This window comes from Oryctolagus cuniculus, chromosome 10, assembly GCF_964237555.1.
Source record: "Oryctolagus cuniculus chromosome 10, mOryCun1.1, whole genome shotgun sequence".
NCBI lineage: Eukaryota > Metazoa > Chordata > Mammalia > Lagomorpha > Leporidae > Oryctolagus > Oryctolagus cuniculus.
Window position 1 is genome coordinate 105624149 of NC_091441.1, and position 13088 is coordinate 105637236.

General features: G+C 55.0%; 1 protein-coding gene across 13 annotated transcripts in view; it reads right to left on the reverse strand.

Moving 5' to 3' along the window:
- Positions 1-4124: 4124 nt before the first annotated feature.
- The window catches only part of TRAK1 (trafficking kinesin protein 1), a 193291-nt gene continuing 184327 nt past the window's right edge, over positions 4125-13088 (reverse strand). For 12 of the 13 annotated variants that reach the window (XM_070050990.1, XM_070050991.1, XM_051851810.2 and 9 more), the window contains 2 exons: positions 9615-9717; positions 4125-6818 (listed from right to left, as the gene is read on the reverse strand). In XM_070050990.1, the coding sequence (XP_069907091.1) occupies positions 6017-6818; positions 9615-9717 (905 nt within the window). In that variant the 3' untranslated portion in view covers positions 4125-6016. Of the gene's footprint in view, positions 6819-8752; positions 8847-9614; positions 9718-13088 lie in introns of all 13 variants that reach the window. The other variant, XM_051851819.2, reaches the window with a different exon arrangement.

The following is a 13088-nucleotide window of genomic DNA, read 5'->3' on the forward strand; positions in this document are numbered from 1 at the left end:
CCCTGCGTGTCAGGGAAGGTCTTACTTTGTGACTTACCTAAGCCAACCAGAGAAATGGACCAGCAGCTCCACCTACAGAAGACGACAGCGCCCTCAACTGGACATTCAAAACAGCACTCCTCTGTGTGCCTGCTGCCATGTGGCAGGGTGTTAGCTCCGTGCACACATTGAAATCAGCAGGACAGGGCCAGCGCTGAAGCATGCAATGTTGACATCCCATGTAGCTTCAAGTCCTGATCCAGCTCTCGCTGCTAATGCACCTGGGAAAGCTGCGGAGGATGGCCGAGTACTTGAGCCCTTATACCTACGTGGGAGACCCAAAAGAAAATCCTGGCTCCTGGCTTCAGCTTGGCCCAGCCCCCGCTGTTGCAGCCATTTGGGGACTAAACCAGCAGATGGAAGACCTCCCCAACCCCGTGTTTCCCTCTATCTTTGTCTTTCTGCCTTTCAAATAAATAAATAAATAAACTTTAAAAAATCAGCAGTATTCAGGTCCATTTCTTCCTCCCACCTCACCCAATCAGCTGAAATTTTAAAACCAGATAATTAAGGACTATTTTTGGAGCATGGGTAATTTATTTTATTACTCTACTTTTGAACTTGTAGGGTGGCCACCTAAAAACTCCTGGTTTGGAAAAATCACCCAGTGAAACTGAGGAGGGAAGTGCATTTTGTAGAATTGGAGATGAGGGAGCAAACGGGCCACTTAGAGATGTTTTGAAGATAGCTTGGTAGTTATGGTTACCCCTTATGAGTGAACACCTGACACTTGGCACTGTGAGTGAAGGAAAACTGAAGGGAAAGACAATTCCAAATTAGTCAAAATGTGAAGTTCCAGGGAGCGCTTGTGTTTTGAATAGAATTTGGCTCGTACCGAATCAGCTCGTTCATGGTCACTGTGACTCTCCCTGCACAGCAGGGACTTATAAACCATGATTGGGTGTTAAGAAGGTCTCCCTCCTTGCACCCAGGTTACGGGGCAGGAGTCTGGAGCCCAGCGAGGAGTCAGACTGAGGCAGGCATCCTAACTGTGGCTGAACTGGGGTGAAAGTACTAACTACTGCTCTGTGCTGGACACAGGGAGAGGACGGAGCTGGCTGTGGCCCCATCAGAGGCATCCAAGCTCTGTTCACAGGTGACCACCTGGTAGTGGTGGTGGTGGTGGTGGTGGTGGGGAACAGGAGGACCGAGGCTGAAGGAAACCCACCTGGCGGCGTAGTGCGCCTTCAGGTCTCGTGCAGTCTCCAGGTGCCCCCTACTGGCTACAGAGAGTCAGTCTCCCCAGAATATGCTGGTTCTGAAACATGAGCTCAGAACAAATTATTTTAAATCTATATCTCATCGTGATCCCTATTACAAGCTGCCAGTCAGTTGAGGCATGAAGTCAGCATGGCTTTCCCTCTCTACCAACCTCTCCCCAGGTAGCGTCCAGGTTCTGGGAGAGGCGTGTGTCTACTTGCTCGGTCCTCTATGCAAGGTCTCCCAGCATGCACCTGCCTTCCAGGCAACATGTAGAAGTGACCCCCACACCATCTGGGGCTGACACTGTCTGGCTGTCTGGGGACTTCACTGAGACATACCTGCTGCCATTTATTTATGTATTGACTTATTTAAAGGCTCTCTCTCTCTCTCACACACACACACACACACACTCTCACACAATCTTCCATCTGTTGTTTCACTCCCCAAATCGCCACAATGACCAGGAAGTCTTGGTCAGGCTGAAGGAAGGAGCCAGGAGCCAGGAGCTCCATCTTGGTCTACCACATGGATGGCAGGAACTTAAGTACTTGAGCCATCATCTACCACCACCCAGATGCATTAGCAGGGAGCTGGATTGGAAGCCAAGTAGCTGGCACTGAAACCAGCACTCAGATCGGGGATATGGGTGTCCCAAGAGGCAGCTTTAACCTGCTGTGCCACAACCCCTGCTTCTCTGCAGCCATTGCCACTTCCTGGCTGTGTGGTCACCACCTCCTCTTTCCTAGCTCCCCCAAAAAACATGCCCAACCATCCTTGGATCCCTGACCCATCAGGGGCTTCTCCCATAACCTTGGACTTGGCCCACGGTGGGAAAGATGAAGGACTCCCACATTGGTTACATGTGGGAATCCCTCTTCCTCTTGGACAGCTCTTCGTCCAGCCCCTCTCCTGTGCGATTGGCAAGTGGGAGCAGCAGAGAGGCAGGCAGGAGCGAAAGAAAACCAGGCTCAGCAAGTTCTCATTCCACATCTTTGGGTCTTGCACCAAAGTGCGCTGGACTTGCTCTTCCTTCCGAACAGAAAACCGAGATGTTGATGTCTTTCCTGTTCTCCTCGAATGACTCTTTGACATCTTTCCCTTTGGGCCACGGCACCCTCTGAGTGAAGTCCCTGGGCTGGGGCGGGCTGGGGCTACACATGAAAAAAAACCGTGCAGAGCAGGTTAGAAACACCCCTGGGACAGAAGAACACCTTCCGTCATGTACCCAACACACAATATCAGGGTCCTGCCTACCTTTTCAGAGTCACCTTTTCTTGCTTTTTTCTGAGTCTTATTCTTTGCTCTTTCTGAAGATATCTGAATGTCGCTTGCAGCAGTCAAGCCCCTTGATGCCAATCCCTTAGCTTGCTCTTACATATCCACCATGCACTTCCTGCACTCAGGATATCCCGTATGGGTACGCTATTGAAGTCTCATGCTCCATGTTCAAATTTCCCTGGTTGTCCCCATGGCGTCCTTGTGGGCGTGGTTTCCCGGTCCCCGTGCCCAGTGCAGATCACGCATTGAGTGACTGTCTTGCCTCTTTGTCTTCATCAACCTGGAGCAGAACCTTGACCTTTCTTTCCTGGCCATGACAGTTTTAAAAGGGCTAAGGTACACTTCTATAAAGTGCACCACCCTTGCAGGAACGTCACAGAAGTCATGGGTGTCCTTCTCAGGACATCACCCATCGGGAAGTGCCTGGCGTCCGTCTGTCCCACTTGGGGTGAGGTTAGATTCCGTGACCTGTTTGACGTGATGCACCTGGGGTTCTGCATTGGAAAGATGCCTCCCCCTCTTTGTAAGTTCCTGCAGATCCCACGGGAAGAGAGGAAGATGTGTGTAAAGAGGCCGCTGCCTGCCACTCTTAGCCAATGGTTTCAGCATTCACTGTTGTCTGAATGAGACATCAGAATTACAAAAACGGTGGTTTTCAAGAATCCATGGTCCCTTCTGTGTGTCATCACCTACCATCCATGTGTAAGGAAGAGCGCAGACCCAGGGTCACCTGGCCTCAAGGCCCTCCCCGCCCTTGCCAGACTGGCCCCCACCTTCTCTCTCCCCTTCAAACAAGGAGGGCTGCAGCTGTCTCCCAGAGCCCCTGGGCCAAGGAGGCTGGCAAAACTCCCATCTAGGCTGCACCTGGGCTAGCACAGTAGGTCTCCAGCTTTAGTGCACACCTGCGTCACCCATTAGAGAAAACAGACACCTAGACCCTGCCAGGGATTCTGATGCAGGACCCCTGAATCTGACAACACCAAGGTTTATTTCCTCATTCTTCTCACTTGGAGACAGGAGGATGGAGACACCACCCTTCTATCATGTGGCCTCAGAGTTCAATGCACAGGAAGAGGGGCGTGGGGAGTCAGGCCTGGTCTTTCCCCGGCTCACAGCCCGCTGGCCAGAACCAACCACGTGGCCCACTCCACTGCAGCGGCTGGGAAGATCCACAGTCCACTTCGCCACCACTGCACTCTCCCGATCTTTCCAGCAAGCAGCCACACGTGCCTTCTCCCTGCTCCTCCAACACACCAGATGCTCTGCTACCTCTGGGCCTTTGCACCAGCTGCGCCCTCTGCCCAAATATCTCCCACCCACCCCCAGAGGCCTCTGCCCCATCCGCAAGAACTTTCCCCTCCTGCACATCACCCTGTCGGAATTCTCTGCACAGCCCTCATGCTTCCGCCTGGCTTCATCACCAGTCTCTCCATGGACGCCACGCGCTACAGAGCAGAAGCCTGACTCACTCGTGAACATCACTGTCCCCCAAATGTAGCAACCCCTGGGACACAACTCAAAATACACCCAACGGATGAGCCCTAGGATTTACTCCTATTCCCATTGTATAGGTAAAAAGGACAACACAAATCAGAATACCAGCGTGGTTTCCATCATTTGAGCTTATTTTATTGGTTCTCGTTAGCGAATGAGATTTTATTGTTGATGTCTGATGCATCACAACACACTTCTTGGTAGTGGCTGCACAATGTTGCTCATTTGATTTATTTACTACGCTAAATACTGCGGCCTCCGAGTTGCCGGTTTAGACACTGGTAGTTTGGTGGCAGCGCTGGCTCCTCGCTCTCTACACGGGGTGGTCCATTCAGCGCATGGCTTTCACGTTCCTTTGTTACTCCACCTGCTGCTTTAAAATACATTCAAATCAAGGGAGATAACGTTACTCGCACAGAGCGCACACCTACGACAGTGAGGAGAGCTGAGAACATAATTAAAAAAAAAAAAAAACAGGTGTTAGGAGAATAAATAATTTGAAATCGTGGGACTGAGGCTTGCTCCTTGGGGACTCCTCTGCCAGTGTCCTCGGTGGACATGAGGCTGCCGTCACTCAGGGGCAGGACACTCCAGGTGGGGACACAAAATGACAACCTATTGCCTTGGGATGTTACCCTTCCCGTAGGAGTCTGGTCACGGAACCCCATGGCGTCCAGTGCAGTGCTCAGATTACAACAAATCAATCCCTGCTTCGATTGGGATGCCACCGACGCACCGTGGCCGAAGCTGGAAGGCGAGAGGGTGTTTGTTTACAAAACGGCACACAACAAATAATAAATAAAAGTTCACGACTGGATCAGTGACAGCGACAGGACCAGGCTCCCTGGTTCGTGCATGCGTAGTTCTTTCCAAAAGCACCTCCGTTGTTCTTCTAAGGACAGAAAGTGGCACACGGAGAAAAAGGGCTGGGGGCAGGGGGAGGAAGACACCTGGTTGTGACAGCCTCTGTTCCGAAACAAGATGGAAAACGGGACATAGCTGAGCCACGCTGGCCAGCTTGCGTTTCACCCTAAGGACACCAAAGCCTCGTTTCTCCCTGGAATCGGTTTGGTGTCGGTTCTGGTTCTCCCCGAGGTCTGTCCCTATCCCTTTTCCTTTCAGTCCTACAGTGGAAGCTGTCTTGGGCTCTGGTCTGAAATCAACTGGGTTGTGACACTGAGACCTGGAAGCAAGCTGCACTGGTTAGCGGCTTGCAGTATCTGGAATTCCTCTTTTGGTATCACGGAACCACAGAGAGGACGCACGCTGTCAGGACTGCGACTTCCCTGCGTTTAAAAACACGGAAGGATAAAAAGCAATCACACAGGACGCAGAAGGGGCTGCTCAGTGTGAACCCGTTCTCTGCTGGGTCCGACGCCTAGGCTGACGGCTGATGAAAGAGAGCGTCACGCCTCAACAGAAAAATGACCGCGCACAGAGGCAGGGTCGCGCGGGTGGGAGAAGCCGGGCTGCCCGTCAACGGAAGAAGATCTCTCCCATCATGAAAAGCTACGTCAGCGGCAGGTGGCCAAGGCCCGAGGCTCCTAAGCCTCTTGTGGGGTGGCCGAGGCGAGGTGGCCCAGGGCCCCGGGGCGGCAGGTGCACTCGTGGCGTGCAGCGGGCAGTCAGCCCCAGGATTCACTGGCTTCCTATCCATGGGATAAGAACACACTTGGGAGTTTCAGTGCTTCTTGAGGGGGAAAGAAGACGAAGAGGAACCTTCCCCCGGGGTGAGCACAAGCCAAATCCTCGCGAGGGTGATGATGGTGCGGAGGGCCCCTCCTGCAGGGCCGGAGGAAGGGGCGGGGCAGGTGCAAGGTGCCCCGAGTCCTATGTACACATTCTACACGGCCTCGGCTCTGCCCACCCTGAGGCACGAGGTTGATTTGTCGAGCTCGGGAGGGCGCGGATGGAGACGGGAAGGAGGAGTGCGCGCGCTGTGGCGGGGTGGAAGGGAGGCAGCGGGGAGCGCCGGCCTGCTCTGGGGCCGCAGGCCCCCTCCTCACCGTAAGCTAGTCTGTTTGGGGAGCTTAGCACCCATCAAGATGCCTGAGGTGAGAGTCACAGGGGCTTTCATCTGCATGCTGGACCCCACCATGGTGGGGAAGCTACGATTCCGCCGGATGCCACTGTTGAGCTGTAGCCCGCCGATGGCACTGGTGACCGTGGGGCATCCCAGAGGCAGGCCCTCGGGGACCAGGCCTCCGGGGACCAGGGCGTGTGTTGGTCCCGGCGGCCCGCCGAGGAGAGGTCCCTGATCCTCAGTCAAGGTGTGGACATGCGCTCGCCCTGCTGAGTTCACCACTCTGGCCACCCCAAACCTCCTGACTTTGTCCACGAGGTTGAGGTTGGAGACGGACACGTCGGTCTGGCTCTCGCTGCTACGCAGGCTCTTCTTCTCCCTCACCTCCCTCAGGATGGAGCTGGCCGGCTTGGAAGCCAGGAAGTTGTCGTAGGGAGGGCTCGTGCACTTGAACTCGAAGGAGGGCAGGGAGGACGTGGGGGTCTGCATAGGCGAGTTGGGTGGGGTGGAGGGGATCACGGCCATCCTGGGCGCATAGGAGTGCAGGAGCGAGCCCCGGGCAGCCCTGTCCCAGCTCTGGGGGTCGTACACGGCCGCAGAAATGCCCCGCTCCTTCAGCAGCCACACCAGCCCCAGGGACGTGCTCATGGTGGTTGTGGACTCCCGGACGTTGGTGAAGGATTCGGCCAGGCTCAGCCTCCGTGGGGTGCACGGCGTGGCCACTGGCGTGGACTTCAAGTGGCCCGCGCTGCCACAAGCTGGAGTCGGGGCTGAGTTAAGGCTGGAAGGAAAGGAGGATGGGTTATTTGCCAGGAGTGCCCACAAGTGCCACAGGCAGGATCAGGGGCCAGTGCCCTGCTGGAGACACAGCTCGGGGTGGGGAGGGGGAGACACCTTTGCTCCTCCCTCTCACCTCTGGCCCACAGAAGCCTTTGATTTCCCTACACGAGGCTTGGCTGAAGTCGCCAGGAAGCTGCACGTGACTCCCTTTGCTGCCCCCTGGTGAGCGGGGATAACCGGCCCCCACTCAGACACAGAAACAGGTGCAGAGGCAGAGGTGCCTTAACTCAATGTCACACCCAGCTAATGGATCCAAGCCCAAGCCCCAGGGACCCCAAGGCTGTCGGAAGGCAGGGGAGGATGCTCTCAGCATGCCTTGCTCAGACCACTGCTCCCTCTACCCAGGGCAAAGACGTGAGCCACGGCTGCGAGAGGCAAGAGGCTGGCAAAAAAAAAAAAAAAAAAAAAAAAAACCACCAAGGCCAGGCAGTGCTGGTTAAGTCTAAGGCAGCACCCGACTCCTGAGCCTTGGCACAGCGCCCTGACCTCTGTATCGTGCTGTCCCAGTCCATCCTGATGGGCGGAGCTGTGGCCAGAGGGAGCCGCCCCTAGCCTGTGTGATCAGACTGATGTCTACTGTGCTACCTACAAAAAGGCCCCTGGAGTGTGTGACGCCCGAGCTACCCCGAAGGAAAGCAGAGCGACTTGCTCATGCACGCGTGTCGTGGTGATGGAGGGCTCACTAGGTGCCAGCTGCTGGGAGCCAGCTCTGAAGGCCGTCAGGACAGCAAGGTTTCTCGGAGGGGCAGCGAGGTTGGGGGTGGGGTGGGCATGCTGTGTGCTTAAGAGATAGGACCGGTTTCAACAGCTGCTGTGGGGAGGTGGTGAGGACCTACAGGCATGTAAAACCTGCCTATTTCTGAATGGGCACCGCCCCTCCAAACAGTCTTACGGGGCCTGCCCTGGACTCTGCTTGAGGATTGCCAGCAGCTCTTGGAGCAAGTCAGCTGGGTGGTCCCTGGGGGCGTGGACAGAAGACCTGGCCAACGGAGGCCTGGACACCTTGGGCAAGGCACTAACCACAGGGAGGGAAGAAGAGAAGCAGGTCCTTGAAATGACCTGAGAAGCGCCCCCTGTTGCAGGAGAGAGCATTCGACGGCCAGAAACAAGCCGGAGGCATCATGTGGCTGGAGCAGCCGGAACAGGTGCATCTCACACAAGCTCAGGAGTGGGCATGCTGGCGCGTTGGGAATACTCAGAGAAACATGAGATCAGAAACCACAGCCGATTCCTAAGGCTAAAAAATGTGGATTCCTCAAAAGGCACCGGAGGAATTGTACAAATGCTGATGTACAAGCAACATAGGGCAAGAAAAAAAAGTCTTGGATGTTAAATCCTGTCTACGCGGCCATTCCTAGCGAGCATTCCGTTTTGTTTCAAGAAGCCTTTCATTCAGACTCGGGCAGGCAGGACCACTCTTGCTGCTGCTTTTGTGGGTGTTTTGCCCAGCAAGGCCAGGAGGACTTTTGAGTTCTGTGGCTGTAGCCACAAGAGTGCAAAAGTGACCCGTGGCACCGGCTCCTTCCTGGGATGCTCCAGGAAGCTTGGAGCAACCACCTTTTCCAAACATCAACCCACAGGACGAGGAAGCCAGGGGCTCCCGGGGCAGGAAGGGCAGACAGAAACGACAAAGCTAAAACTCAGAGACCCCCGTCTGGTGAGAACTGCAGGTTAGGCCTCGATTAGTGCCGGCACTCGGCTTCACGGGGGCATTTAGATGGGTTAGGGGTCTCAACCATCAAGGCCGCGTTAGCCAGGCGCCACCACAGAGACACACCCAAGCCCGAGTCCCCGGGTTAGTGGCGGCCGCGCGTGCACACACAGCCCCTTCCACGTGACTCTGCCAGGGCAGGCACCTGCTGGCCGTGTGCTCACCCCCTGCCTCGCCCGTGGGCTCAGACTCTCTTGCCCTACACCTCCTGTCAGCTCAACGGGGCTTATGGCTGCTTCGTCGTCCTCCTCACATGACCTGTGGAGAATTATTCATAGTTGAGGGTGCTCCTCGGGGCTGCTCCCTCTGAGCCGGCCCATGTCGCCGCCCTCCCTTTCTATTGCACCTGCCACCAACCCCCGGCCACTTGCTTGACTGCACTATGGGAAAAGTGCTGGGGGCAGGGGGGTCCCTCTCCTGTGTTGAGGGGGACCCTTCTCCATGCAACTGGGAGCTGTGGCTGGAATCAGCCTGGAGAAACCAAGCCACACCACACCCGTACTCTCTGTTGCCAGATGAAACCTCAGAAGAGGTGGACCCTGCCGGCTGTGTGGCTCGGTCTCGGGGGCTTGGTCTTCTTGGTCATTATGGTTTGCCCCTGGTGCATGGTTCCTTGGGTCTGTCCCAAAAAGCACAGGAGCTCCCCCAGGACACAGTAACACAGGCTGTTTTTTGCTCTATTGGCAAAAAAAATCTATCAGAACTGGCTGTAGGGCCAGTGGGAGTGTCAGCCTCGGTTGGTTAAAGAGGAGCCCATGAACCCATTCCGTGGCCAACACAAAAGGCCATCAGAGGAGGGTCCAGGTCTCTTCCCCTGAGCTGGATCTGAATCTACAAGGGCCTCGACTCAAAGGGAAAGAAGGACCCAGAACCGGTGGCTCACAAATGCTTGGGAGACGCTCCAGTTAGCCGCTGTAAGCTTCCGAAGGAGCCTCTCTGCTGGGCCTCCCTCAACATTAAGCTCTGCAGAGAAGGGGGTGTCCCGTCCCCATGCCACCGCTGCCCGCCTGGGCTGGGGTGCCTTACCTTGGTGTGACCCGCGTGAGCTCGTCTGAAGGATGCAGGATGCGACAGGTGGTGAAGGTAAAGGTAGAGTTGGTCTGTGACATGCACTTCCCAGGGTGGTGCGCTACATTGGGGGGAACAAAACACATTCCTTGCATCCAAGTCTGACCACAACGCACATGAAAATCCAGCGCAGCCCTCGACAGATGCAAGAAGCAATGAGCTACCTTGTGAGCTGGATCTGGGCGAGGAAGGAGAAACGCACATGTTCTGGATGGAAGGTGGTCGCTCAAAAGGGACCACGGTTTTGAGCACTGGTCTGCAGAGCATCGAGTTCCAGCTTCCGGCCCATTCCAGACAGGGTCCCTCATCAGAATCCTGGGGCCAGTAGTGGATCCAGTTCCAGGCAGGGGGAGGTGCTCAGCTCGTGGGCTCTTGTGGGTAAATTTGGTTTCCCTCCTCAGAGGTCTGAACGCGCTCTCTTCTTGCGTTGTGCTACGATTCACTGCATTGGCCAACAGGGGCCACACCTCTGCCCAGGGGGTAGGGAGAGGAGCGGGCAGGGAGGGCGCTTAGCACCTAGCAACAGGGCAAGGCTCAGCGCAGCTCCCTTTTCTGTGCACACAAAAAGGGGCCTGGGGAAGCTGGCTCCACTACTGGCTATTGCATGGTGATTGTCATGGTGGCATGGGAGGCTCAGCTGCCTGGACAACAACGTGGGAGAGTCCCGGGATCAAGTCTGGGATAAGTGGCCCTGGTGTCCCTGCTCCCCACCCTCGCTGCTTTCTTGCCGTCTCCGGGATGTCTGACTTCTAAGAGAACAAACAAGAGACGGCAACCGCCTGCCTTCCATTTCTTTCCTTCTAATGCTCTCAACAAGTTGTTGTTAAGGCAGCTGAAACCTATGCTGTAGGACAAGGGAACTCAAAGAAGAGTCAGGCCCATGCCTTGGAGAGCTGGCAGAGGAGCAAGGTGTAGAGTGTGCAGGAGACATCATGATTGTAGAGGCCATTCTCATTCATAACTCAAGCATAACTCGGGGAAGGGGGGGAGGGAAAAAATAACAGATGCTGCACGAAATAGCATGCAGAATGAAGAGCTGAGTGCGTCCCCGGCTCCCGGCCCCACCCTCTGCCCTGAAGCAGCTCAGCCCCCAGAGACCTCCTGGGAGCAAACTGATTTAGGCTATCAGAGACCATGAGGATTCAAAGGCCATCAAGATTCACAAGGCCATGAACCAGAATCTTCCAGCTCCTTATGGTGACGTTTCCTTTTGGGTTTGACAAAAAGGAAAATACGACAGCATGGACTTGGTGGCCCGCACCTACAGATCCCCCCACGGCTGACTGTGTCTTCAAAGAAAACCAGAGGGGAACAGCAACAACAACAACAAAAAATGCTGGAGACACACAAGCTGAAGGCAGGCAGGACAATGCCAGACACAAAAATGGTGTCGGTGCCTTCGAGGAGCAAGGCAGGAGTGACTTGCCCTGGTATGGTCTGACCCAGCTCTGTGTGTCGGAGGCGGCTCCCGTGGCACCTGCTGTGGTGGCCAGGCCCACGATCACAGAAGCAAACTCTCAACCACTGGGAGCTCCGAGCCAAGTGTGAGGTGGAGGGGGGGGGGGGGGAGAAAAACTCAAACACGGGGGAAAAAAACCAGCCTTTCGGAATCTGTATTTCTCAACCAATACGTGTGCTTGTTTAGAAACTTGGCTGAGAAAACGCTGCGAGCGAAATAAAAAGGGACGAAGCTATGAAGGGAAGGCAACCGAACAATCACGATTCTCTGCGATAAAGTCTAGAAACAAAAGCAACAAAAAGCCTGAGAAAAAGCAGAATACCAGGTGTGTGGGGTTATTGGGGAGGGAGGAGGTGGTGGTGGTGGGGAAACATCAAGGAGGAGGAATTAAGACAGAACAGTTGGAAAAGAGAGAGAACGTTAAAAGAAAAAGAAATCAAACGAAGCAAGACTGGATTTCAAAGTGGAAGCTCACCCCCATTGAAACACACAGCCAGGATATGAAATCAAAAGGTCCCCAATGTTCTCTCCCCGCACCCCCAGCCCAGCACATATTAGATGCGTTAATTGCAACAGGTAGGGCAAGATGGACATCAGCAGAAGCAAAACCCATCTTGTACAAATGGGCTTGGGGAGAGGAAAAAGGCTGCTAAAAATGTAGTAGAAGACACCATTCCCCGGGAGCAATGGATAGACCGAGAAGGCCGAGGAAGATCAACAAGTCTCAAAAGTGCCAGAGCCAGAGCCAGAGATTCGGCCCCTCCAAAATACCGCTGGGATGCCCGGATGCATCAGCTCTCCCGCGTCACCACAGACGGCTGGGCCGCTGCCGCACCTCCCTTCCTTGAGATATGAGAGAGAGAGTAAGTGGCGGGCGTGGGACTGGGCTGGCCCGAGGCTACCCCCCTGCTTGTCACAGAAGGTCAAGGGGCTCGCTCCTAAAAGCCCTAGGCATGCAAGTTCTAAAAGCCAAGAAGCGCCCTGGACATTCTTGGCTGGGAGTTAGGGGTCCATCCCTATAACTCCCTACCTGAGCATCTCCGGCCGCCAGCCAGAAAGCACAGGGTTTGTTGCATTTAATGCTCCGACTTCGTACTTAAATCCTTGTTTTTTCTTTCCACCTGACCACAGGGCTTCAGAGCATTACCAGATGGGCAGATAATAACCAGGCTTGAGTATGCACACTGACAGCTGCTTTCGGCATTTTATTTAGGAATGAGTTTGCATTTCTATCCATTAGAAAACTGTTCTCCAGGTACTGAGACTGGCACAACACCTGATCAGCTTTCAACTCCATGCATCCTTGAGCTCTAAGCTGGTGACCACGGGCCAGCACACAAAGTTTTGTTTATTTTGAAAACACAGCAACACGCAAGCACACACGCAGCCTTCGGCTGGCTGCAGGTGCATGTGCAGGGGGGCTCTGGAAGGGACAGAGTTCCCTGGGACCCTGGCATGCCTTCTGCCCAGAGCAGGTGTGTTTGGTAAGTGGTGCTCACTTCCTGGAGGCTACCATGCCTGGGACTGACCGGGAAAGCGGATGCTCAGGCTGGGACCCCCCTGGTGTGCCCAGACTCTCTATGGAGACTTGAGACATGGTCGGCATTCTGTCCATCTGGCCGGCCACAGGATAAAACCTGCACACAGCTGCTCACACACCGCACTTAATCTCACGGAGCTTTCCTCCCCCCATCGGCAGGGAAAGGCACGCGGGACCGTGCTGGGAAGAGACACTGTTGTCGTTGTTTAATCTAAAAGTCATCATAAAGCCTGTCCTTTGGGAGAACGCCCACATGAGGCCACACAGAGACACCACACAGTCCAAGTGCCTCTGGCATGTTTCTGTGGGGAAATGGGACAGACACACAGATGGACGGACACACACACACACACACACACACACACCTGCATCCAGGCCCTGCAAGCTCCATGTACAAATGCACCTGCCAGCTCAGCAAAGGGCGCCCTGCCTT